This window comes from Anguilla rostrata, chromosome 10 (assembly GCF_018555375.3).
Source record: "Anguilla rostrata isolate EN2019 chromosome 10, ASM1855537v3, whole genome shotgun sequence".
Classification (NCBI taxonomy): domain Eukaryota; kingdom Metazoa; phylum Chordata; class Actinopteri; order Anguilliformes; family Anguillidae; genus Anguilla; species Anguilla rostrata.
The window spans coordinates 41,002,474-41,028,012 of NC_057942.1; the positions used below are offsets into that span (position 1 = coordinate 41,002,474).

General features: G+C 45.6%; 1 protein-coding gene across 10 annotated transcripts in view; it reads right to left on the minus strand.

The window, feature by feature from the left end:
• The window catches only part of LOC135233532 (adenomatous polyposis coli protein-like), a 34,909-nt gene extending 9,948 nt beyond the window's left edge, over positions 1-24,961 (minus strand). The window contains exons 1-9 of one of the 10 annotated variants that reach the window (XM_064297168.1): positions 24,815-24,961; positions 15,184-15,336; positions 7,818-7,902; positions 6,771-6,975; positions 4,863-4,971; positions 3,902-4,015; positions 3,443-3,517; positions 1,685-1,777; positions 309-431 (exon numbers count right to left, since the gene is read on the minus strand). In XM_064297168.1, the coding sequence (XP_064153238.1) occupies positions 309-431; positions 1,685-1,777; positions 3,443-3,517; positions 3,902-4,015; positions 4,863-4,971; positions 6,771-6,975; positions 7,818-7,902; positions 15,184-15,318 (939 nt within the window). In that variant the 5' untranslated portion in view covers positions 15,319-15,336; positions 24,815-24,961. Of the gene's footprint in view, positions 1-308; positions 432-1,684; positions 1,778-3,442; positions 3,518-3,901; positions 4,016-4,862; positions 4,972-6,770; positions 6,976-7,817; positions 7,903-10,005; positions 10,211-10,305; positions 10,325-15,183; positions 15,337-19,648; positions 19,743-22,862; positions 22,920-23,698; positions 23,849-24,789 lie in introns of those variants that run through there. The other 9 variants (XM_064297167.1, XM_064297165.1, XM_064297164.1 and 6 more) reach the window with 9 other exon arrangements.
• Between the last annotated feature and the right edge of the window lie 578 nt (positions 24,962-25,539).

A 25,539-nucleotide genomic window follows, 5' to 3' on the forward strand; every position in this document is an offset into this window, starting at 1 on the left:
CGACTGCATCCTAGAACTCATACAGGTCTCTAGAATCCGTTCAAAATCCATGAGGCAGTGTTTGTGGATTTTGTGCGTCTAATGTAGCAAACAAAGTATGTCTATATTTATGCCTATAGTACCCTGCAGTAGATCTATAAGATCTATACAAAAAAAAAGCAAACCAAACGTACACGTTTAGGAGCATTCATAGTTCAAAAACATGCCATTTTGAAAGTTTCTGAAAGAGCAACGGTAAAAAGACAGCCAGATATCGGTTAAAAATGCAGGTTTAGTAAAAAAAAAAAAAAAAAAAGCTGTGTAGCAACCTGGGGCTTGGAATCTTCGGTTACCTTGGTACCCAGGTGACTTGTCAGTCTGCGTGGGACAGAGTAACTACTACTACAACTCATATCATTGGCTGCTTCGTGGTCCAATCCAGCACTTGAACTCTGAAGAGACACAAGCCACAAATAAGGCTCTGTCAGTCTGCAATGCAGTATGGGATGCACTCAAAAATAACAGCTTAGCACAATCAACATCAAAGGCATTGTGCCATGGACGTTTTGGACAGTGATATGCCAATATTAGGGCCATGTCACTGCTTGCCATGTTTCTAGGCATAACTTTCTCAGACGATTAATTTCAAGTCAAATCTTTTAACAGAAATCTATTCTATGACAGAAGTATAACTCAGTCTCACCTAAAGCAACATCGTGTGGAACATGCCCTTCAGCCACAAGTATGAATTTTTATACTTTACAGACAATATTATTTAAACCTTTAGTGTGAAAATCCCAGATGATAAATGCAAACCTGATACATAAAAATAGTCTGATTTTCACTTAAAGAAGATCAAGGTGTCTGTACCAGCTTTTCATATTCATGGTAAATTTCACTTGCTGCTGTGTTTTTTTCCCCCAATAGAAATCAAAAAGCTGACATATAGAACCGAAGAAACAGCGTTTAAACTTTTTTAAAACCATTACCAAGGACTTGTTATCTAAGGCATGTTATCGGGGTAAAAAAGGAAACATCTGCATTTCCGGCAGTCCTAAATTATCACCAATACCCTCCGGAGAACTGCTGAGGTTTGTTTAATCTATTGAAATGCTGAGCGCATTTGTGCAGTAACAAATCTTGCTGCATACACACAATAATGCTAGGAAAATACAATCAGGAGCAAAAGCTCAGCACCCGGACCAGTACTTGCTGGGCTAAAATCCGTGCGAACAAATAAAACAAAATCCCGGCTTCACAGCATCCATTTTGGTTCAACGTCAAGGTAACAACCATCCATCTGAGTGCATTCACCGCTGATCACTGCCCCGCCTTCTCAACATCATGATTTGTCATTTTCACTGTTCCGCTCAGATAGGCTGCCTCGAGTGCGGCAATCACAAGTACGTGATTAGAATGTTCTTAGCTGAACATTCTAATGCTGATGTCACAATCACTACAGGCGACTGGAAGCAAAGGGAGTTCTAGAACACTAACTTAGGGGGAGGGGAAAAAAATTAATTAAAAATTCCAAAAACCCTACTCTTAATATAATTTTTTTTTTAAACAAAATGGTGTAGTGTAGCAGAATCAAGTCTGCTCCCCCAGTCCTAGGGAGTCAGCTGGTCCTGCTCACTGAGCTGCCAGGCTGACGCCGTCTCGTGGATTGTGTGCTGTCGGACGCTCAGACAGATGACTCACTCACCTGACCACACCCCTGGGCGGCCACGCCCGCGTCACATGATGCCTGCGCCGCCTCGTTCTGTCTGTCTGCCTCGTGCTTGCTCTGTGGCGTCTTCTGCAGCGAGGGCGAGAAAGAAGAAGGGGAAAAACAAAATGGATTTAGGGTGTGGGGGAAAATCGCCGAGCCGCAACCACGGCAACAGCGGCGTCAGCGTCTGTCTGTTGCCACGGCAAACTCGCCCCCAGCATCTGCTCTCCTGCCCTACTCCCTATTCATGGCCTAATTACAGCACCGCTCAGCCCGCGTGTTCAGAGGGGGGGCAATCATGTGCCAGGAGGTTTATCTCCGTCCAGATGCAGAATGAAACCTGACACACGCATGACAAACGGCACCCCCCCCCCCCCACCCCACCCCACCCCCTGCCCCCTCATCTGTTGGCTTCTGCCCCCCCCCCCCCCCTTCACGCAGAAACAGGAATCAAATTAAATCGAAGGGAAAAAAAATAAGTCTGGGTCTGTGCTCCAGCTCAGTCACATGACGTGACTGCATCTCTTCAGGCAGAGCTCTTCAACTGTCAGCTATAGAAGGTGGCGGCACAGCAACAGAAATGGATAGAACACACACGTGCACGACACATCAAAAGGAAACAAAGAGAACAATAGAATATAAAACATTAGACCTGGTTCAGTATAATGTGGAGAAATTATACAGCCCGACCCGGGCACAACAATCTGAAATGAGCAGGGTAAGTGGAGTCCTTGAATTTTTAATTTGCAGAGTGATAGTGAATATTAATGAGCCAAGGGGTTGTGCGGACGATTAGCCCAGATTCAGGTAATGCCTTTAGCACTCCTTAAAGGCTAAATGACTCCTTTTAATATGGCCTTCTACTGCATTTCAAAATCATTTCTGTTGGCCGCAGCGTCTTCCTCGATGTGATGACCCTCTATTTTATTCACCAGGCAGTGGCGTATAAATACATAACTGATTTGATAAGTAAATTGCACCCTTGAGCATCATTAGCACAGGAAATTGCCCTACAAAACAAAACATTACGGATGCATTTCATTTCAGTTCCCTGGATAAAAATCAACCTGCCAATGTCATGTCCCAGTACTCTCAAAACCGCAGTTTTTTTTCCCCCTCTTTTTCTTAATAAAGTCTATCCAAGATAGGAGATTAAGAGTGACAACGAGACTCATCCAGGAGCCAAAAATCATGACAAAACACCGCCACACACATCGAGTCGAGCTGGTCGAGCCGAGTTCAGGCGACACACAGTCCACCCCTTTTCCTCCCCATCACTCCCAATTAAGTCAAGTGTCAGTCCCCAGACACGATTCACTGTGCACTAACTGTCAAGCACGAATCGAAACTGACTGCACACAAGCCAAAGTACAAAAGGGGTCCAAGAAAGTTCCTCCAGGTCAGAGAGATATGTGGCAGAGAAAAACCAGACAGCACTCGCTAGGATACTTACTACTGCTCCACTACACTGTTCCAGGATCTGATCTCAAGATTAATGAGCCACCAGCAACACTGAGTGAAAAGGACAAGAGACTCTCCAGAATATTACCTCTGCGTTCTACAGATTTTTTAAAAAGTGTGCCTCTTAAGGCACAAATCACAAAGGCCTTCGAGGACTGTGATTCATGCCAAATACTATAAAAGCACCGCAATAAAAAAGGAATGCGTTTTACTTCAAGGTAAGTCAACGCAATGGAATTCAGTCTACAGTTTGCTAGGGTAACAAGGAGACTATCTCCGGTTGCTACGTACCTCCACATCCGCTGGCTGGGACTGCCTCATCCGGAGCATGTCCTTCTCTATCTGCTGAATCCGGGCCACTCTCGCCTGAAACCCATTTCAAAAGACATCACAACACCAACATAAGCTCATGTGCATTTTAAAGATAAAGGTTCAAACATAAGGAGGGTGAAATATGTGCATCATTCTTTGCCAAATACAGTTACTTAATTACACATAAGTAAATCTCGTTGATAGCGGGGGTTTTAGTTTCTGTGGTGGTCTTGTTCCTGATCCTATTTTCAAAATATCACTCAATTTCCATCTGAAATATTAATAGTGGAAGGGGGTGGTAACACAGTATAAGCCTCCCCCAGATTCAAAATCTGTGTGGCACCAGTCCTCCTCTGCCGAACCTTCCCCAGTGGAAAATTCGGCGGCCATTTTAAAAACTCTCCAGCGCAGCGAGGACCGTGGCAACAGCGAACTGACCTGTGCCCTCTTCTCCATGTCCTGGCAGGTGCCCAGCTGCTCCTCCATTGCGGCTCTGATCTGCCGTGCCTCGTAGTCCAGCTGCCTGCGCGTCATGTCCGTCTGCATGGAGAACTACGGCAACACGGCGCAGCTTAGGCTAACGGTTTAGAGCCGCCTGCACATTTCACCCTGTCCTGTCAGCAGAACACAGAACTCTGCAGGGTATGGCAGTTTGTTAGACTCCTTCTCGGTCTGTGTGTGTGTGTGTGTGTGTGTGTGTGTAACACTACTGACTGCCACTTGAGAGATGAGCGCTCATATCCACAGCCCCGGACTGAAATGAGCCGTAATGCAGAGAGACCATCAGAGTAATTACACACAGAGAGTGTATTCCAGTCCTGCTATCAGCTAATGAATTTTAATGCGGCAGAATGCAGTTTTCAGTGGAATAACTGCCTGTTATTTCAGCTACTTAAATTTCATTACCACCATTTTAAAATCCAGATAGACGACAGGATACGGGCCTATTTGGTAATGAATGCATTTGTACAAACCAACATCATCGCTGGATATTTTATTTAAAACCCCACCATAAGGGGGGAAGAAAAGGTTATTAATGATGCGCTGTCATGCATAAAATATACTGTCAGCTGGCTTGCTGTATGGCCAGTCCTCTATGGGCAACAGACACCTGCAGGTAGAATACAGCAATGCAGCAGTTCCTGCTAGAATAACCTGCTGGTCTACCTTCAAATCTCAGCCCAGCTGTCCCTCTTACAACCGTCACATTAACACCTTTGCATACGTGCTCGCACACGCGCACACACACACACACACACACACACACACAAACGCGCCCACACACTCTCACACACACACACAAACGCTGACACACACGCACACACACACACACACACGCACATACACACATGCACGCACGCACGCACGCACACACACACACACACACACATACACTCACGTTTTCCGTGAGGGGAAGGCTGTCGATCCTCTTGGTGAGGTTCTGAAGCTGAGCATAGTACCAGTCCTTCTCCTTCTCCTCCTTCTCCAGCTCTGCCATCAGCAAAGACCTGCCAGCAACAAGAGCGCAAACACACACATGCAACATTAAGGCATGCGGCTGACTGAAATTAATCATTAATGTTCCACTGCAGTCACTCCATGCAATGCTGAAGTCATAAAGTCTTAAAACGCAAACAAAGCATCCTGCTGAAGTTTACCAGGACGTGCCCTTCACTGATGCACACGATGTTCCTTTTCACACCACGACCTACAATCAGGCTGACGCAGACATGAGTCAGAGGACAACCGTTATGTGCGCCTCATCAAGCGAACTGCGAGCGCCGGATCGACCAGCAGGGGGCGCTGGTGCGCGATGAGACGCTGTCATCCCCGGATGCTGAAACCCTCCCTCCCTATGGGGATGCCAGACGCAATTACGCATCGCCTTCAGGGCTGCGTTTGGCACAGGTGCGGTCCGGATTCGCTACCAGACCACAGGGCCCGTCCATGCACTAGAAACAGCGCCTTAACGGCATGAGCCACCCAGCGGTCCATTAAAGGTATTCCTGACTGACATTTCAGTGACGGTCAAAAACAGCTGCAGTCCACATTGGAGCAGGTATGTTGCTTTGTGCTACTGTGAAGCACTTGAGCTCCTGCCTCCTCTACAGCAAGACCATTAGAAACACAGAACAACGCCCCCGACTCAGGACAAAAATAAGTAAGTCAGGGGCTCGGAAATAATGCGGTTCTGTCGCACGCATGAACGCCCGTGGACTGCAGCGGTAGCAGCGGCCCGAATTCTGGGCCCTGGGTAAGGCGGCCCTCCGCCTGCTGGCTTTTCGGAGGAGGCCGGAGTGGTCGAATTGATGTTGAGGGGAAACGAACAGCTGCAAGAAAATTCTCTCGGCGGCTACATTTGTGCATCGAGGCAGCGAGGCCTGTCCAAATACATCAGCACTGCGCGAGTGTTTTATGGGACCGCACGTTACATCACATTTCTGTGAGCTGCGGTCCTTCTGCAAACAAACGTGAAAGCCTCCACAGGCAAATGAATGCCTAAAGGCACTTTCAAACAAGTCATGTTACCTCAGTGAGAGCTGTTTTAATGCAAGGCTTTTAAGGCTCCGCGTCTACCCAAAAAAAAACTACTAGGTCCCAAAAAAATAAATAAAAAATGTAAAAAACATGAATACACAATCTACAAAGACAGGAGTAACTGGCCTTCGTCCACAGGTATCTCTGGGGATATTATAGTGAATTATTCCATCAATATGAGTTTAGATACCACTCAGCACCTCTGATGACATCACGGTGAGCAAAGTCTGTGCATCATCCCACGCGCAGACAGAGCTCGCCTTGTGACTGAGTCTCCTTCATCCTACGCCTGGCGCTACGCTAGTGAAACCGCACTCGGGTCTTCTCCAAACTGTTGCCACAAAGTTGGAAGCACAGAATCATCTAGAATGTCAAACTATGAAAAACAGCCCCAGACCACAGAGGGGTGTCTACATACTTTTGGTCATATAGTGTAAGATACATCATGTCACAATTACATGCCATCACAATGTCGTGATGTCACTTAGGTGTCTGCAATTCCTTCAGCTCAGCACTACCCAAAAAAGATCATTCCCATAATGCACGGCTCTCGTAAGCATTCAATGATGACCACATTCCTGATGACCCATTTGTGACGACCACGAGTCCGATGTTCGAAACGGTAAGAGACAAAGCCGACGGCAAGCGAACGCAATCCCGCAGCCCCGAGCGCGGGAGCGAATCGGGACGAGCGAACCGAAACACGGAAACCGTCGCCGAGCGCGCCAGCCGAAACGCGGCCCTAGAACAGGCGCGGACGCAAACTCGCCTCTCCTTCTCCAGCTCCTCCAGGAAGCCGGCGTCGTCGCCGCCCCCCCCGTTGGCCATGGCCCTCCTGGGGAAGGAGCCGGCGCTGGAGGGGCTGCTGTCGCCCGACTGGCCGGACGTGGAGCCCTCGCGGCTGTCGTACGGGTGCGCCGGGCCCTTGGGCCTCAGCTTCACGCCCGGGAAGTTGCTGGCGTCCAGGTTCATTTCTGCAGAGGAACACACAGGAAGCAGGTAAAAGCAGGGGACTGTTACACTGTTACTCTGTTATACTGGTGTTTAGGACTCCTGCGTTACACTGGGGACAGGATCTGGTTTGGAAATCCATCTTATTCAGATACAAAAACCCTACAGAAATATTTAATGAAATCTGTCAAAAAACATTCATTGTCATTTTTCGTAAGAAATAAAAATGTTCAGAAGAGCACTTAATGCTGTGTGTTCTCCAGAGGGAACAAAAAAAACAGTGGGGAACAATCGGCTGCTCTGAAAATACTAAGAACCCAAACTAGTAAAGCAAGCCATAGACAGGTGATGATTTCAATTTAAATGTAGCAAACCAGGTTCCTCCAAGAACATCCAGTAGTCTCCACTAAACTGAGCCAGCCTGAAGCATGGACGTACTCCGCAAGTGTCAGGTGACTGATTATGTCCTTTGATCATTTGCAACAATAAAGAAGTCTAGATGTTCTGAACCTGTCCTTGTAAAATAATATTGTGCTCTTATAAAAGGATATAATTCAATCACAATATACTGAATGTACACTATGTAGTACATCATACTTCCTGGTTCTGGAAAGGCCTAAAAACTTAAGAGGTACAACCATCACAGCTAGTGAGGATTAAATGTCAAGTGTCTGCTTGAATGATCACCGCACAAACTCTCGACATGGTACTTAACCTCCTGCAACAGTAACGATGAGTCAGCGTATAGCACAGTGGAGATATATGCGCAGATCAACCTGCTCTCTGGGTGATAAATACAGAACAGGATATTTCAAAGCCACCTCGTCCGGCACAGCATCACGGATTCCCGCTGGTGCACCTTTACCTTTCAGTCTCTCGAGCAGGTCGATCTGTCCAGAAGATCCCATGGACTCTTCCTCTATGCTGCCCTGCAGTTGCTTCAGCACCTCCTAGCACACAGAGAAAGGAGAGCGGTCAGCGTGACCCGGGTACACACTGAACACATGGACCGTAAAAACACACGTGTCCAAAACGGCGGTCCCATTCGCTGCCTGGGTGGGTACTGATAAACATGGGCGGCACTGGACTGGCCTGGCAAAGGAGAGATTTTTCATGCATGATGTGTGTCTATGTGTAAAGTGTAAACTACTGAAAGGGGCACCTCCTTTCTCCTCTTATTAAATGCATTGCAGAATTCGACATAGTCGTTCAAAATCATACAAGATTTGCACTTCCTGAAATAAACTAGTTAACTACACTGTAAGAACAGGGGATTGGAAGAGGAGAAGTCATCCGTGCCAACACAACGGAACATCTGGCAGGAAAATAATCTGAGGCTTTATACCAAAAAGCTTGAAGGGGGAGAAAAAAAAAAAAAGAAGTTGACAAATGTTTTCATCGCGATTCCAGTTATTTTGCCAAGGCCGTTCACGCAGCGTGCATAGCCTGGAACTGGTACAAGCATCGACTAAGCGTGCCAGTTCAGCCCTGATGGGTCCACTGGAGGTCAGGGGTAGTCTGCTTTCTTAGCACGCATCCTCTCAAGGCCATTCTCTCCCCAGCAAAAAGGTTACCCAACCACGGTGGTGTTACTCGAGACAATCACATAAAATACAAAGAAAAAAGAAACCATTTCCTGCATGCTCGTGTTCGGAAAAACTCAACAAAACAGCATCACGTGATACAAGCTATTCAAGCAAACTGCTCGATGATGGTAAAGCTCTGACTGTATTTCGCTTATCCTCACCCTGCACTGAATCCTTGGGAATGCAGTGAGAATGCGTTTAATCCAAAGGCTGCATTTAAGTCTGCAGGGTTAAAAACAACAAGGCCACCTATCATGTGACCATCTAAAGCCCTACATCTGTAATTATCTGTGGCACGTTATTCGCCTGTAAGTCCGGATAGTCATGCCAGGGAAACGGAGCTCAGATTGATATTAAGCTGCTGTCCTGCATATCCAATTTCAATGCCTTTTACTCACAGGGTCATAAATACATTGCTGGCTGCCGGACGGCGCTAAGAGGCTACGTGTTTTTAATACATTTTTTTTTTCTATGTAACAGAGCAGAGGCTTATGATAATCTGCTTAAGGTAGCCTACATGTCACAGAAACGCACTTTGCGTAAACACGATCACGGAAAAACAGGATGAGGAAACTTGCATTGCAGTTCCAATTTCCAAAAAGGCCTCCACAACCGCACAAAGTACCCACGGCTGCTGAAAAACAAATCTAACAAATCACGCGTGACCACAAGATCACGATGCATTCAGGCCGGCCTGCAATCAGGTTAGGCTGCGCTGTGTTCATCAGATATCCCTGTGAGTATACAGTCAATAGATTTGTTCTATACTTTCGAACCAGAGTGTTTTTTGCGCCCAAGGCTACTTTTATAATAAAGAAACTGCAAACTGAGTGTTCTCCCTTAGCTCTGTAATTCATGTGTTTCCCTGGCTGCTTTTATTGAATACAAGGCATTTTTCCTTTGGTTTCGGGCATAAACAACAGCACAAAAAAAGCAAGTACTTTTCAGACTAATTTAACTGGACAGTGGATCTGTCAACTGCTTTTAATAAAATGTGAGAAACCTACAGAACAGTTATATCCCCACCCCCCATTTTCAATGCACTATTTGAGGCTCAGGCTTTTCTGATCATTTGTCTTTTCAGCAGCATGCAAGACAAGAGCTGATCCAAAAGCTGCAGTGTTTCAGTGTTGCAGAGCCAAACCACATAACTGTCTGCAGTGAGAAGCATGTTCTGTCTACACGTATGCAGTCTGCATTACTGTCAAAAGAATCCTATACATGACATTTAAAGGCCTCGTAAAATATCTGGGAAAAACCGATTTCAAGCCTCAAAATTGCAAGTGCAGAATCTCACACGCTGAAATTATCCGAGGTTTATAACTACATTCGCTTCAAAATTTCCACAGAAACAAAAATACACAAACCACCGTCTATTTCGAATGCATTGTCCGCAAACGTTCAGTCAGCCTCGAAAACCAACCCTCCCATCTGTCTCTCCCTCTCTCTCTCTCTCAAGGGACTCACCGCAAGAGACGCCGCCCTCCTAGTAGCCCTTGTTACCGAGCAAACAAATCATTTCTGCTGATGTCGGCGCGTCGCCCTAGATTTCACGTCGTAAATATGTCACTTGCAGACAGAGAAAATCCACCGGCGCATTTCAACAGCGGGAAGCCGGAATCGTCGCTCGCGATTCTGCCTGTCAACACGAGCCGCTGCGTGCAAATCCGCGAGCCGCTCGGCTTCACACTGGAAGCTGCGAGGCTGCGCCCTGCGTTCCGCGCGCCTGCGACGACACGGCTCTGCCAACCCCCACGGGAGCCTGACCTCAGCGATGTGCAAGATGACCCCGCGCCCCTCTGCCCTGGTCCTCTCGCGTCATTAACAGTCTGCCTGGCAGCCGAACGCGTCTTCCCGAGCAGGGTTAAACACAAGTCTTTTATTCTGAGCTTAATTACACCAGGAAGCTCACAACTGCCATGTGATCTTTTACCGAGAGGGGGGTGGGGGAGGAGGAAATCAGACAACCGCTTGCTTGAGATGCCTGTCCTATATCCAATGAAAACAACGCACTTCTTACTGTATAATATTGACATGACTGTACTCCGCAAAAATATACCAGACATGTTACGTTAAACATTAGCCTGATCAACAGACTGCTGCAAGTTGCCGTTAACTGCTGCAAGCTTAAACAAGAGCGTTGAATTTAATTCAGTTTCGTATTGCAACAGTTCGCAAAGAACAGTTCACCACGTTTATTCGTTTTTTCTTTAAACAAGGACTTTCAAGGCACATTACTGACAGCAGAATACAAAAATTATACTGTGCTACTGTATAATTAAAATAATGTGCAACATCAAGGGAGAAAAGTGAAAATGGCCCAAAGAACTGTATGCTGTGCATACAGTCTTGCACAATATAATATGATAAGAACAATTGACTATTAAACCCTATTAAAAAGCCTTTTTCAGTAGCCATCCCAACAATGCAACTTTGTTTCAATCTATCCCTTTCCAGCTGCTGTAATGAACTGAATGGAACAAGAGGCAAGTATAAGGCTAGGTCTTCATCAAACTTGATCATTTGGTCAGAAACTTGAAATGTAAGGGTACCAAAAGAAAGATTCTACAAGCAGCTGAAATTGCACTGCTTAACATCACATCAAACACCCTCACAACAGCTCCCCACCCCACCCGCCCCACAATATTTTCTACTCTAAAACTGAAGGTTAAACTGACCACCACATTCCCTCGCACACAGGAACATCTCAGTTGTTGAACATAACCATGTTTGCAGCCTGTGGCCTAGAACAACACCCACCCACACACACTTGCACACTCAGGTGTATCAAAGTTACTTGAACACAACCGCACTGGAAACCTGCGGTCTGGACACACCTGGAATGGAATTCTAGCAGAGGTTTGACCGTTAGGAGCCTCGCCCCCCACACCCCCCACCCCTCCACCATGTCCCTGCTCAGCACGTCACTGGAAATTAACCAGCATACCCCCCCGTCGTCTTATCCACTTACCCTCCTCACCGACTCCTTCACCGTTTCCAGAGCCAGCATGACCAGCCTAATTTGATGCAGCCGCACCCCGCCCAACATCCAACCAGCCCCACGCTAACTCGGTTATCGAATGACGGACGGCGTTTTCCGGCAAAAAACAAAAACCAGAGGACGTCGAGCGGAGAGCTCTGCGTTAGCGCGCTATATGTAGCGCAGCTGCTGGCTACTGGCTTATGGCGAGTGAACTCCCAGCCGTGACCTCGGCGTTTATCCGCCAGATGGAGGGGAAATTAATAGGGGACGGAACTGGGGAGCGTTTATTCGCCATAGCCGCAGGAAGGGGCCTGACTGCAAATTAAGTCTGGAGCTCTACCGCCTGAACGCAAGTAAACAATGGACAGTAGCGAGAGATTACGTCATTTTAAAACACTGTAATATACACAACCGTGAAGTTTACACTATTATTTTTTTTTTATATGACACACGTCATTACCTTTGGGGATGAACATTTTTCGGAACATTACCATTAATTCAATTCTCATCCCGGCTTTAGCAGATGTAGATACAGTGCAGCCCCCTGAAGCAACCATACAGAAGAGTACATAAAAATTAATCTGGAAGCTACATCCAAATTATTCTAGAAATCTGCAGAAAGGCCACAAACTAACAAACATGCATAATATGCATGAGCAGTAGGATACACACTGACCAAAGAAAATACATAATTTTTCACCTACAGGCACAAAAATAGTGCTAAAGAGTCAAATGACCAATTGAAAATGGTAATCTCAACAGGCTGAGTTAGCTACAAGTTTGAGGCGCGAATCAGTTTATTAAATGGAAAAAGAAACGAGTCACAGTGTAAAATATTCCTCCAGGTTTGTGTGGGGGGGTAAACCAGACAAATTAGTTGCCAAAACGACAAAAACCAGAATGCACTATGAGGAGCAAAATAAAACATTCAAATTATTACCAGTAGAGGGCAGCCAATCAACGCACACAATTTCTTCTCCCGGTAATTAATGAATATTTATGCGAAATGTTCCAATAGAAAGCTGATGAATATTAATGCGGGTGTCGCTCCATTATAGACATCCCTGCAGATCCAGTGCTGCTGCAGTGCCTTGCTGCTTTGGGCCCCACACAGCATGCGTTCGAAGTGCTAAGCAGCATATGCTGCTCAGGTATGCTAGTGATGCATGCTGAGGTAGCTGCAGGCTGTTAAAGGAGAACACAGAGAAGGCTGTATACTGGGTAGGTATGCTTAAGACTACATTACCCAGGGACAGCCCAAAGGAAGGGAAGCAGAATCAGTAGTGGTAGGAGGCAGACCTTCCTGGAGGCTGCTATTGTGTGTTGTTTACGGGTACAGTACACGTGGATCTTGGACCACAGTCTCAGAGGAGCATCAAAGCGACGAAGGTGAGGAAGAGGACGGAACAAAGACAGAGCAGAGGAGGAGGTTTTAGCTCACAGGAGGACTAGGAGCAGGAATGACTAATCTGAATGGCAGGTAGTGAAGTGAGAAAGTGCTTAACAGTGGCAGTAATAGACTTTGAAATAAGCAGGCAGTATTAGGCATTAGACATTATTAGAGTATTATCACAGAGCTGTGATAATGGCGCCAGTGCTAACGTAGCCAGTGGTGTACACCTTCCGGAGGGTTACGCAACACACCATGCAGAACGGAAGCTGCACATCCAAAGACTGTTCACCCGCCAAGAGCTATCCGCTAACTCAGCTGCCGAAAAACCCATTAGCCTACTTTTTTTTCCTCTTCTTGTTCTTTTATTTATTTTTTTTTTTTTTTTTTTAAACATCCGGGTTCCACTTTCTGCATCAAACGCCATGTAAAGCCACACAAACCACAGCTGAACATTACACTGCAGTGCCACCCTTGCTATTATTGCCATCGTGTTCAAGCAGACACCTTGAGGGGGGAGGATGCAAAATATCAAATCACATAACCATAATTTAGCATGCAAACAGAAACAACACAATTGGATGCACAAGCACGCATTGACACATATACATGTATGCATTACATGTACAGTTGCTACACACATATTACCATAAGCATGGCCGCATTCAGGGTACACTGGCGTCGGTTATATAAAAATCAGAGCACAAATAACAGTAAAGTACATTTCATAGCAGAATTTAACGTGGAACCGTTTGAGTTAAAAATTCAGAAATCTTAAAATGTGGAGCGGGTGGCCGCCGAGCCCCCTGGGTAATTCCAGCCTAGCGCTGAGCGCTGTAACAAAAGCGGCTCCCCGTTGCCGGGATATGGGAGCCGTGGAAGCAGGTGACAAGAAGAATTACTTTCATCATCACCGCTAATGCGCTCCTCTTTTCCTGAGCCGCCTTCGGTAAAAGCGGCGAGGGAGAGAAAGAGAGAGAGAGAGCTTCTTTGAAGCGAAACGCTCCTCCGACGCCGTTTGATGTGCTAATTGAGGGGTGGTCGGCTGCGTCTGACAGGGAAGTGCGCGCAGTAGCCGTTTCCAGCGCGTGGCGGTTGCTCGAAGGGGGCGGACGCACGTTCGCACTCCGCACACCTGCAGACGGTTCTCCGTCTCTCCCGGCCCGTAATAAATGTACCAGAATTACCGCGCTGTGGTTTCGTTTCAGCAGTACGGGGTTATATGTAACGAGCGGGGATAGAGACGCAGCACACAAGCGGACACGCGGTACTTTTTCCTTCTCGCTTGCTTGCTTATTAGCCGGCTCGTCTGTCGGGCACAAAATCGGAGGTCTGCAATTATGCCGACATGTCCACATCATTTCCCCTAACTGCAGGACAGAAGCTGCAAGCTCTCCACAGGCTCCGCAGCCCGTTATCAATGCTATTAAATGCTACACGGGGCTATTTGCCATGAGCAGCTGCTAAAAAAGCATCAATTCTGAGCAGTGCTCTACACAAGGGGTGTTTTCCATGAACAGCAACTTAAATTTGGCTTTGTTTAATAAGGCAGGAGAGCAGCCCGTCACCCGCCTCAGACTGAGACGCTGGAGCTAATCTCTCCTGCAGGGATCAGCGTAAGGCAGGAGCACATCCACCAGGAAGCCATCTTCCCCGAGAACACAGTCCTTACCCTCAGCATCCTGTAACACATTACTGACAACACATCCAATATAAAGAGGCTGACTTTGTGTTATCTGCTAAAATAAGTGCTACCTCTTCTGTTTATGGTCAATGTTGTCACAAGTCATCTTTTAAATAACAGGATCAGAGCTGTTTTCCAGAAGTTCAGCTTTCATCACCCATTATGCAGTCACTGAAAAGACCAGACAGGAAAAGCAATTCAAGATAATCTGACTAATGGCTCTGCACAAAAGATGGGCTGATTGATTGATCATTACAATTTCCTCCATTTTCCATGCATGGAAGTGTTCTTTGCTTTTAACCGATGACTCCAAATGGTGACTTAAGGCCCATTTGTCACACAAAAACGTACACACAATTTCAGTGACAATACCAGACGGTCATGTCATCTTGACTGACCTGCCAAGCCGTTTAAGAGGCCTCTGAGCAACCAAAGCCAGGCTAACGGCTCATTTTCCATGGGATGAATGAATGAATCTGGACCTCAGAAAGGGAACCCCACTCGTGTCCAGGTTCATCCATTCATCCCACCCTCGGAAAGTGAACCACTTGCACGCGCGAAACGGGACGCTTGCTTCCCCTCGCCCACCTTCATTGTGGAGGCCTCGGTCTCGAGTTTGGTCAGGTGGTTGGAGTTGTCCTCCAGCTCCTGCCGCAGGTTGGAGTTCTCCATCTTCAGGGCCTCCACTTGCTTCAGCAGCTGGTCATAGGAAGCAGCAGCCATCTTGGAGTACCACTTGACCTGGGCGACAGATCAGAAACGCACCGTTTTTCATCCCTCCGTTGGGTCATAGCTGGGTCAATAAGGCCGAAACTCAACAGTCATCTGTCCGTAACCTTGATGTGGAAATTAACTAAGGGATTACCTTCTTCTCAGTGCACACACAATTTAATTCATTACCTCGGGCAATTCCTTAATTGGCTCATTTTCGTTTGGGAGAAAATGATAATTAAAGTGTTCCAAGTCAAAAAGTGTTTTAAGTCAAAAGTTGAGGACAATTGTTGACTGAATCCAGGCCTAAGACTACTGAAGTTCTCCATAATTTGTTAAATCTTGGGACAGATTTTACTTCGCTTTCCAGAGAATCATAAAGCAAATCAGAGGAGATTTTCTATTCCATAACACGGTATATCATTTTCAGAGAAAGAGAAGAGAAAATGTGCCCAGCTACAGCAGCCCTATTCAAAATGGAAGGGAGAGGAAAAAACTGCCAAATTGCAGCCTGAGAAGCGCTGTCTAGCATTTTCCCAAGTGCATCCAATCAGTTAGCAACAAGAAAATGTTCAGTGACATTTATTTACAAGGGGAGAGGCTGAAAACCCAGAGTGAATTCACAATTTAAGTAACAGACTGAGACAGCATGTAATGAGAAACAGTATTAAGGGGGGAAAAAAACTGCTTCTGAAATCTTACACAGTCTGTATTCGGGCAGATTCTGGAATTCTACAGCAGTTTACTTATTGCAGACAATCTCTAGTTTGTAAATAATTTAGGGCCACTTCACTGTAAAGCAACAGTTCTGACTCTAAAGCAGAACAGCGCTAAATTATTTATATTTTACATTATATTTGCTTGAGTTCAATTTGCCAGTCCTGGTGGCAGGACCTTCCTAATGCAGTTTATTTCCTATATATTTTCTAAAAGACTATATTTTCTGTCTATTTTCTAAAATCCCAAGTCTGAAATAAATAAATGCACCTTTATAAACATGTCCTAACGTTCAAATAATCAAAATATCCGTAGTATGGGATAACATACAACCAGGACCTGTTGCCTTGATCTCAAAGACATATGACGCGATAAAGCATTCAAATATGCAGTGCCTACTGGTAACAGCCAACAAGAACACTGGATGAAGAAGACAGAACAGGACTCCAATGCCCAGGTCAACATTCTGAGGTGGGAAGGGGGGCGGGGCAAGCCTACACCCCGCTGCAGCCAATCACTGTCACCAGGTTCCTAGGTAATGACACGCCAGTGGGAGACCTCCACTCAACTCCATCCACAAAATGGCTTCATTGATTTTACACTGTCCAGTGGCCTGGGGGGCAGATGGTGACGCATTTAAAGTGCCTGTACGTGGCCCTGGAGTGAACCCAACCCTCACCTCAACCCTCAACCCTTCCAATGGTGCTACGCAGCTTTCCTAAGTACATACTCTCCCGAGAGGATAGCTTTCTAACCCCTCAAATCAGAATTATCAGTACTGCTCAAAAGGTCCCAAACACTAACAATCTGATGCTAGTGCTGCTTAATCTGCTTAATCTGAAGCCAACATCTGATGACAGTAGGCCCCAGGATCCCTGGTCAATGCACAACAGTGTTCCCTTTGCATGAATGTGCACTGAAAATGTATTGCCAATCCAGGCATTACTTTTTGAGATATGTTTGGCCTGACAATGGCGCTACAGGAGAGGTCATGGGATCACCAAAATCAATTTGGTTTCTTCCTCTTGGGGACATGAATGTGCAATGCAAATTTCATGGCAATCTGCCATTAATTTTCCAGATATGTCTGTCAAGGGAGGACAGACAGATGGATGGACGGACAGACGGACATCATTACATAACCTCCCTTGGCGTGGGTAAAAAATGGGGCAAATCTACTGAAAGTAGTTCCATCAGAAGATGCACATTTTCATGTGGACCATGCAGGATTGTGCTCTTACTTACTCTGACAGCAATGCTAATTCTTGCAACAACAACAAAAAAACCTATTTAGGAGCACGCACAAGAGTAACACCATATGGCAACAAAAGTTGTCAGATTTCTAGAGTTGAAGTAAGAATGTCGTGTCACTGTGTTACAAGCTCACAAACAATGAAGTCAAAGGTGCTGAAACATCCAATTTCATCACTGACATAACCTACAAGCAGCAGGGTTGCGAAAGGTTGTCTTTTGTTGTGATGAAAACATTTTTTAAAATGTTTTTGCATGATTGTGCATCATTTCATGGTAGCACATGAGGATACAAAGCCAGAAAATATAAATCAGTTGGAAATGAAGGACAGGAAAAAGTCAAACACAGAGGAAGTAAACTGTGATCTAATCCACAGGCCAATTAACCAACTAATGGTAGTTAGCATTAGCTTTGAAGCTCAACCAGCCAACTGTTAACTAGCTAGCAAGCTGTAAACATAACAATACAATTACAACAAAAACACTGCATTAATAAAACACAGCATTATTAATGTATTCATCTGCAGTGTTTAAGAGAAGAACTCCACAGCTGCTGCCTTTTCAATATAGCCTACAAATTATGCAAACTTTGGCCTTAAAGTGAATGTCATTTATAGAAGCAAACTGTGTGTAGCAAATTGAGGAGAAAAATCACATAAATGGCACAGAATTCCGCTGGATCAGTTACATTATTTACGTGACTAGCTAGCGTAATGCAGTAGCCTGCTGGCTACATGTGCCAACTGCACTTTATCTACAGAAAGCAGAGCATGTAGGAGTAATGGCAGATACATGCTCCCAATGATAAATAAGCACAGCAGCTCACTCCCAAGGGAAGCTACATGTGTCAAAGACTCAAAGGACAATTAATAGCAGAATTCAGATGTGAAATATTGCAATTCCAAGAGATTTAAATAAATATGTGAGATACCTTCTCCATGCAGAATTTGTACGATCCGCAATGTGCTGTCATACATAATAACCAACCTGTAGGTCAAAATATAGCCTGAAACACAGTAAGCGTGGTCTTTTCATGTGGAGGACGAACAGGCCTGAAGTCAGAATAACGTACTATTGGAATTAGGTGCTGAATACTGGAGATCGGCTGCTTAATGAATTACACATCACCAGAAATGTAAAGGGTGAGGTACTACTGCACTTACTATCATAAACCCAAACATAAAGCAAAATGTCATAATGCAGGAGAGTAGTGAGAGTTAATCTACAGACCTATGAAATTAAAAATGCATTATCCCCAAAGCACTGCAAGCAGCAACGCCTCACAACTAATAGGCCTCATTAAACCACTTTAACCCAGCACAAGCCAGACATTTTTTTTCTTTTGGGTTGACACACAGGCTAATTAAAACGGTGAACACTTCCAATAACAAAGGGTTTGCAGCAATGAGGCAAACACGGCGAGAAGAGGAAGAATGGACTGCTTCATAAATAATGCATCAGCACGTCCCAAAATATTTCCCCAAAAAGAAAGCAGTCGATTAGTAAGACGCCTCTGCCCGTGTTCGCACGGGTTTCCAGGCTCGGTTTGCCTGCGTTTGAGCCACGGTTTCTGTGGAAGTCAGGTCCCTGGGATAAGAGGATCCCATTTTGTGACAGAGCTTCCCGATCAGCCGCTGCAGTGAGCGGTACGGGGCGCCGCGTTCGCTGCCTCCTGCGAGGGCCGACACCGCGCGGTTCGACCGCTAACGAAGACGCAGGGCGTGCAGCGGGAGGGTGGGGGGGTGGAGGAGCAACGCTCTCCCTCACGCGTCCCGCGACGCCATGCAGCCCGGGACCGAGCGGGACGGGCCGGGGGACAAAGAGGCGAGCGGCGGCGGCAGCCCCACGCGCGCGTCTCGGCGCGTTTGGGGGCGAGGCGGGCCCAGCGCTAACTCCGCGGCGCTAACCCCGCGGCGCGTCCGCTTTGTTCCGCATCCCTGGCGCATGACAGCGGGCGAGACCGCGCTACAGTACCGCCGGCCTCGCGCAGCTCGCCATAAACATTTATCTTTAACCACCCCCCCCACACCCCCGCCGCCACCCCCGCTCCAGTAGCATTTTTCCTTTAAGCACAATGAGTCCCTTTTTTCCCCCTCAGCCCTGCCTGCCCACAGATAAAGACAGCGGAGGAGAGGAGGAGAGACGCCCCCACACACACACACACACACACCCTCTCCTCTCCCCCTCTCCTCTCCTCTCCTCTCCCTCGCTCGCTCACAGTCCACCGAAACAAAAGGCTCCAGCGTGCAGCCCCCTATCCATTCAGCCATTATTCCCCACCCCCGGCCCCCAGAAAAGCCGCCCTCGTCAAGGAGCGGAAAAGCCGCCGCCCCACCCCCCGCCAAGCCGTCCTCCCCAAAAACCAAAAACCTACCCCATTTCGCTGTCCGCCTCCATTCTATCTTCCCGTCGCTGTGTCGGGGAGCGCTGGCGCATCCAGCCGCTCCGCGTCACGTGACCGCGCTCTCGGCCAATGGCGCGGCCCGGACGGCGCTGCCGCGCGGCTCCGTGGCCAATGCGGGGCTGGCCTGCTTCCAGCAGATTACACAGCTGCTTCCCCCGAGTCAATTAAGCCTCTGTCTGGGAGTGGCGGGCGCAGCGCGATCCGGCAGATGTCTGGCGCGGTGCCAGCCCGTTCCAGCCCCGCGAAGGTCACGGCAGCTGCCACCAAGCCTCTCCAGTCAGAGCGCCGCAAAAAAAAACTAAAAATCACAAGACCGGACCCACCCTAAACGTCACGTTCCAGCATGAAACCTTTGTTTCCTACGGTGGGCATAATACCGATCTGATCTGATCTCAACTGAGTTTTCTTATCGGGTCCGTTTGGGGGTACTGAGGTTGATAGGCGGACGGTTGAACAATGACCCGATCTGAATAGGATGGAATTGCTCACTAAAAGCCTGAAAAATGACTAGCAGTAGCTGCGAGGTAAGCAGGTTGAACAGAAACATCCCTGGTAGGACAGAATGACAGCCAGTCAGATGCACTAAACAAGGGTACAGTCACCATCAAGACAGAAATATGCAAAGACATTTCAAAACATCCCTTAAAATCTGGAATCAATAAGAATTCAACCATTTGAACAAGCAGCATTAAACAATAACCAAAACTGTGACAAGCATCCCAAACATACTGATCTACAAATGACTTGGGAAATTCTGCAGTCCTTTTAAAACCTGCTGAACCTTTCCTTAATTGTTGTTAAAGTGGTTGGGGAGGGGTCAGCATCTAGCATCGCTCAGATATGGAGAGGGAATGTTGCTGCCTCAAACAGTGAATGGCTGCTGGGTGGCGCATCCTGTTAAGGCACTGTTCTTTTGCGTGGATGTTAAGGCACTGTTCTAGTGCGTGGATGTTGAGGCACTGTTCTAGTGCGTGGATGTTGAGGCACTGTTCTAGTGCGTGGATGTTGAGGTACTGTTCTAGTGCATGGATGGATGGTTTGGTATCATATTCCAAAACGTGTTTGTGCTAACTGTACCTGGATCTTACGTCAGCCAGAGAAGGGAGGGTCTAACTTGATGAGGTTTACAATGCATCACGCACGCCAGTGACCCCTGCTGGTCAGGCACCAGTAAGACATAAGTCAGGCGTAAGAAACTGTTTGTCTGCTGTGTGAGCTTGACCCTAAAAAGTGCAAAGTGATAAGACACTGCAACTGACATGACATACTTCTGAGGAACTTCATCATTTTGCTTTATAAAATAACATCATAAATGGCTTATCTGATCTACTTAGTGTGATGGATCTGCGTAATTCAATTGGCTATAGTATACAGAATCTATGCATCAGTTTGTACAGTGTTTTACATCTCAAATATAGATTAATTCTTAGACAGTTAATCTTAATATATAGCCCAGTAAAAATAATTAATCAGCCGATTTGTGAAATTTTTATTAATTCTGAAGGAATCCTATCAACCATACTTGAACCTGTGATGAGGTCAGTCACTCCTGCCAGCCATCCCAGCCTGCACCAAAAGCTTTTTCAAAGGACGGCAGCCGACTACACAAACTAACGGTTTTACAAAAAAGCTGACCTGGCCAAAATCGCACACAAAGGACGTTCGCGCAACTGGATGCCACTTTTGTCGTCTCGCTTCGGTCTCTGCGGCGGTGTTCGGTTACGCTGGCTTCAGTTCCGCACTCAGTCTCTCCCAAAGAGCAGCGGAATCTGTTAGAATTCGCAATGCCATAAATTCCCCTGATGTTAGCAGGAGGGGAAAATAAATAAATAACCAGAGCGCTCTGTAATCAGCTTCTCCCAGACTGTAGATCCCAAACAGCTTTAGACAGCGTGTCATCCGAAACCTTTTAGGCAAGCCTCTTCAGGGCCCCGATAAAGTAATCCTAGGCTGTGTTCCTTTCTGCAAAGCTAAAAGCTTGTTTAATAATTCCATCCTTTTCCAATGTATCCTGAACCTCCTTCTGATAAACTGAACTTGCACATTCAAAATTGACAACTATCTAAGGAAGTTATGTCTTAATTCGAAGACTGATATCAATTGAAGCTGGCCAATGTAAATGATAGGATATCACAAACTTTATTATTCGGGTTCTGCGCCACAGTCCTAATAAACACATCTGTTAGAGGATGCAGGCTACATGCAGGCTTTCCTGGGTTTCTGGAATTTCAATTTAAACACAATCGCTTCGACCAATTTTCCACTCTCTTTACTCCCTAAAACAGTTATTAGCTACATACCAGAATTCCCTGGTAATTTCGTACATCCTGAACCTCACTCCAGCTCAGTTCCTCCCTTTCAACAGGACAGAAATCACAGGAACAGGAAGTGAGCTTGGCCCACAACTATGCAAGATGACATTTAAACAATGGTTTACTCTTCCTTTGTTTGCTAAGTGCATTCAATTTAGGACACTGAGAGCAATATTATGGCTTAGCTATTATCATTTTTACAGCCCTAGCCCAATAATGTGCGTACAGTATTTGCTTGGGACAAAGTACAGTTGTACAGGGAAATTGAGCAATTTTGCTCCGAAAAAAAGCAAAGAGACTGAACAATGGGAATGAAAGCACTCAAAGACACTCCAGTCTGAAAATAAACCACAGCATCTAATCTAGAACATTTTCCTGAAGTTCAACAAATCAAAATTGGAAATCTGAAGTTCATTTGGTTTGTCACGCAACAAAATGCCCGTCGACAACGAAAAGGTGACAATGAGAGAAGTTGCTGCAGCATGTCTCCCCAAGACAGCGAAAAGGCGTGATCTCAAGGGCAACCAATTCCTACAATATCACTCGCCACTGACCGAACAACTCGTTATGTAATTTAACATATACAGCGGCCTACATTTCCGAGGATAGTTTGACAACTGCCAATCCAACTGACCAACGCGTTTCTCTTACCGTGCTAAAAAAAAAAAAAGTGGTTTCTCATTGGTAAACAATGCATGTGATCCAGAGCACAAAGGTGAAACCTGTAAAGTAAAGGTCTCTGAAAAATACTGCCAATTTTTAACTATCTTACTAAACAATGAAATAACCCAAGGAAGCATAAAGGCTGACATCGCTTGTTTCTTTCTTTCCTATATAAGTATACATATACACATGCAGACACACACACGTACATTTAGACATCCTGTTGCTGCCCTGGGTGTTGCAGTGGGCATTTGCAGACCGTCCAATTTAGGAGTCCATCCTAAACTTAACCTGTCTAACAACCGAAACACAATACACAACGTTACCCTTCAACAAGATAATATCAAGACAAGAAAATATCCTTTGCTTGTGGTCGTAGATAACGTTAGGATAAGTCATGCAAACGTAAACCGGACTTAAAGGAACATTAGTTAGCCAAGTTACCTACAGGTTGATAACAGCTACATTTCAAGCTAGCGAGAAAATCGATTTTTAAACTAGAAGGCATCGCTGGTTTTCTCGTTAGACTATCAACCATAGCTACATTGCTAACAAGAGCATTACTAGCTAGCTACGTGATACGTTTATCTGGACTACACAGTTTACCAACTAACGTCATAAGTTACCTGGTAGTCCAAGTCGCTCGCAATCTTGCTCAATACTATTGACAATAGTCAGATATTCCTACATTCAAGTTTAGCTTCCAGGACACAGTAGCTACATTCGTGTTCAAAAGTGTTTCCAAGTTTCCAACACTGCACGGTACAATAGTGTCAGTGTAACAGATCAGGTAATGTTAGCACAGCGAAGTTAACTTTTACCTTTCCAGTGTAAACTAACGTAGCTCGACGAGCTACTGTTGCTCGCTAGCTAATGTTAACACTCCTTAGAAAGCTGTCCCCTTTTTGACTTTTGTAAACACATCATGTACCCAAAGAAAATTGTTAGAATAATACTTTAGCCCACCTAAGGGAAAACAATATATCCCCAAATAACTTCTGTATCCACCAACCCCGCTAAATGACCCTGAACGAAACTTTCTTACTTTGTCTGCCTCCGATTTTTTTCCCCAAACACCTCGCTGAGGTCCCACTCCTCCGCTACGCCATATTGATGTCTTGAATGCTACCAGATCGCGCATGCGTGAAGACTGAAAAAGCTTCTGAAGACGTTTTTTGATTTGCGCACAGCTTTCTAAAATCAGTGCTGTGTGGTTAGGGCAAAGAAAAGCTATAGTTAGACAGAAACTGTTACGGATATGGATCTGTGACTATTCCGAGCTGTCACTGTACGTCCTTCAGTAGACAATCTCTCAAAGGTACAGTATCTTTGCTCAGCACAGCTTTTGTCTCCAATCCTCTTGGATAAAATGTGCGGTATTATATTGTGTAGAATGAAGATGGAATCGAAAGAAGATCTTTTGGCAAGGCTATATTTTATGTGCAAGAAAAGAGAGTTAAACTGGGAAAGAGTTTTTTTTTTGTATCCAAGGGCTTTTGTATCCAGTGACTGCATTTCACACTGATGCTGACACATTTAGACTGGTCTTCGTATGCTTTGCTTCTGAATAGCGGCTGAATAGGCTGTTGAATTTAACTGCAAGAATCATTACGGGCTATTCAGCATGGGGCCATTTTCCCAACAAGACCTCATTAGTAGAGGCAAGGACTAAGCCACTGGGCAAAAGGCTTGGAATTTAACACAGTGGTTACAGTCTTTAAGGCGGTGCTTAACAATTCCCAACTGTATATGTCCGTCGCATTCAAATCCAAGCCTCCTCCTGTAACAGAGACACGAACAGTACCTGGGCTACAGCCAAGCTGTGCTCTGAATGAGAGCTTCTTCAATTGACTTCAAGACCCCCCCCACCCCACCAACTTTGACTGAATTCCTCTCTGACATTAAACAATAGACAATCTCAAACTCCCTCATATTAAACACAATCCGGTAAGTTATGCCTTTGAAGAGCTTAGACAAAACACCACTCCCACTCCTGATATTAATGGTTATCTGGTCCACTTCGTCCTCTGTCCATAATCCAGGGTGGTCATCCTGGATAACAAACTTGCCATTCGATTGATCAACATATAAATAACATGGTCAAAGTGTCATATTTTCATTTTAGGAACACTGCACCTTCTGGGCCATTTCTTCTTCTCACCTCTGCAGAACCCTTTGTCCACGCCTAATGCTCGGCTATTGCAATGTTCCCCTCTGTGGGTTTCCCCAACAAATTGACTTCTTCCTTCACAGACAAACTTTTTGGCACATAACTGCCACCCTACACAGAGTACACTCCCTGTTAAGTCCCATGCAGGCATATTAAAAATCCTGATGCTGACTTTGAGCTCTCTAAATAATCTGGCTGCACTCTACATCAGTGACGATTGATTGATTGATTGATTGATTGATTGATTTTGTTCCATTTGATAGATGCATTTATGTATGCATGTATGTATGTTCCCACTTACCGTCTCCGTCTGATTATCTGTTTTAAGTTCCCTGGAAAGCAAGTTCATGATCTGAAATGATTTCCTGGCAAAACAAATCAATCCTATCTAAATTTATTATATGTTAATAATTAACTAGTAAACCTATTAATGCTAATGTTTTAATGAACTGATATATCTTGTAAATATCTTACTAATTAGCTTTTGACAGTAGAAAAACATGTTATGCAATACCGTGAGCATTGGGGCGAGGTATAGGAATATACCCTGGACAGTTTGCCAATCTATTGCAGGGCACACACACCATTCACTCACTTACTCGGACCTATAGAGGCAATTTAGACTCTGCAATTAACCTAACTGTGGGAGAAAACAGGAGTACCTGGAGGAAACTCATGCTGGCATAGCAATAAACCACCAATGGCAGTATTATAAT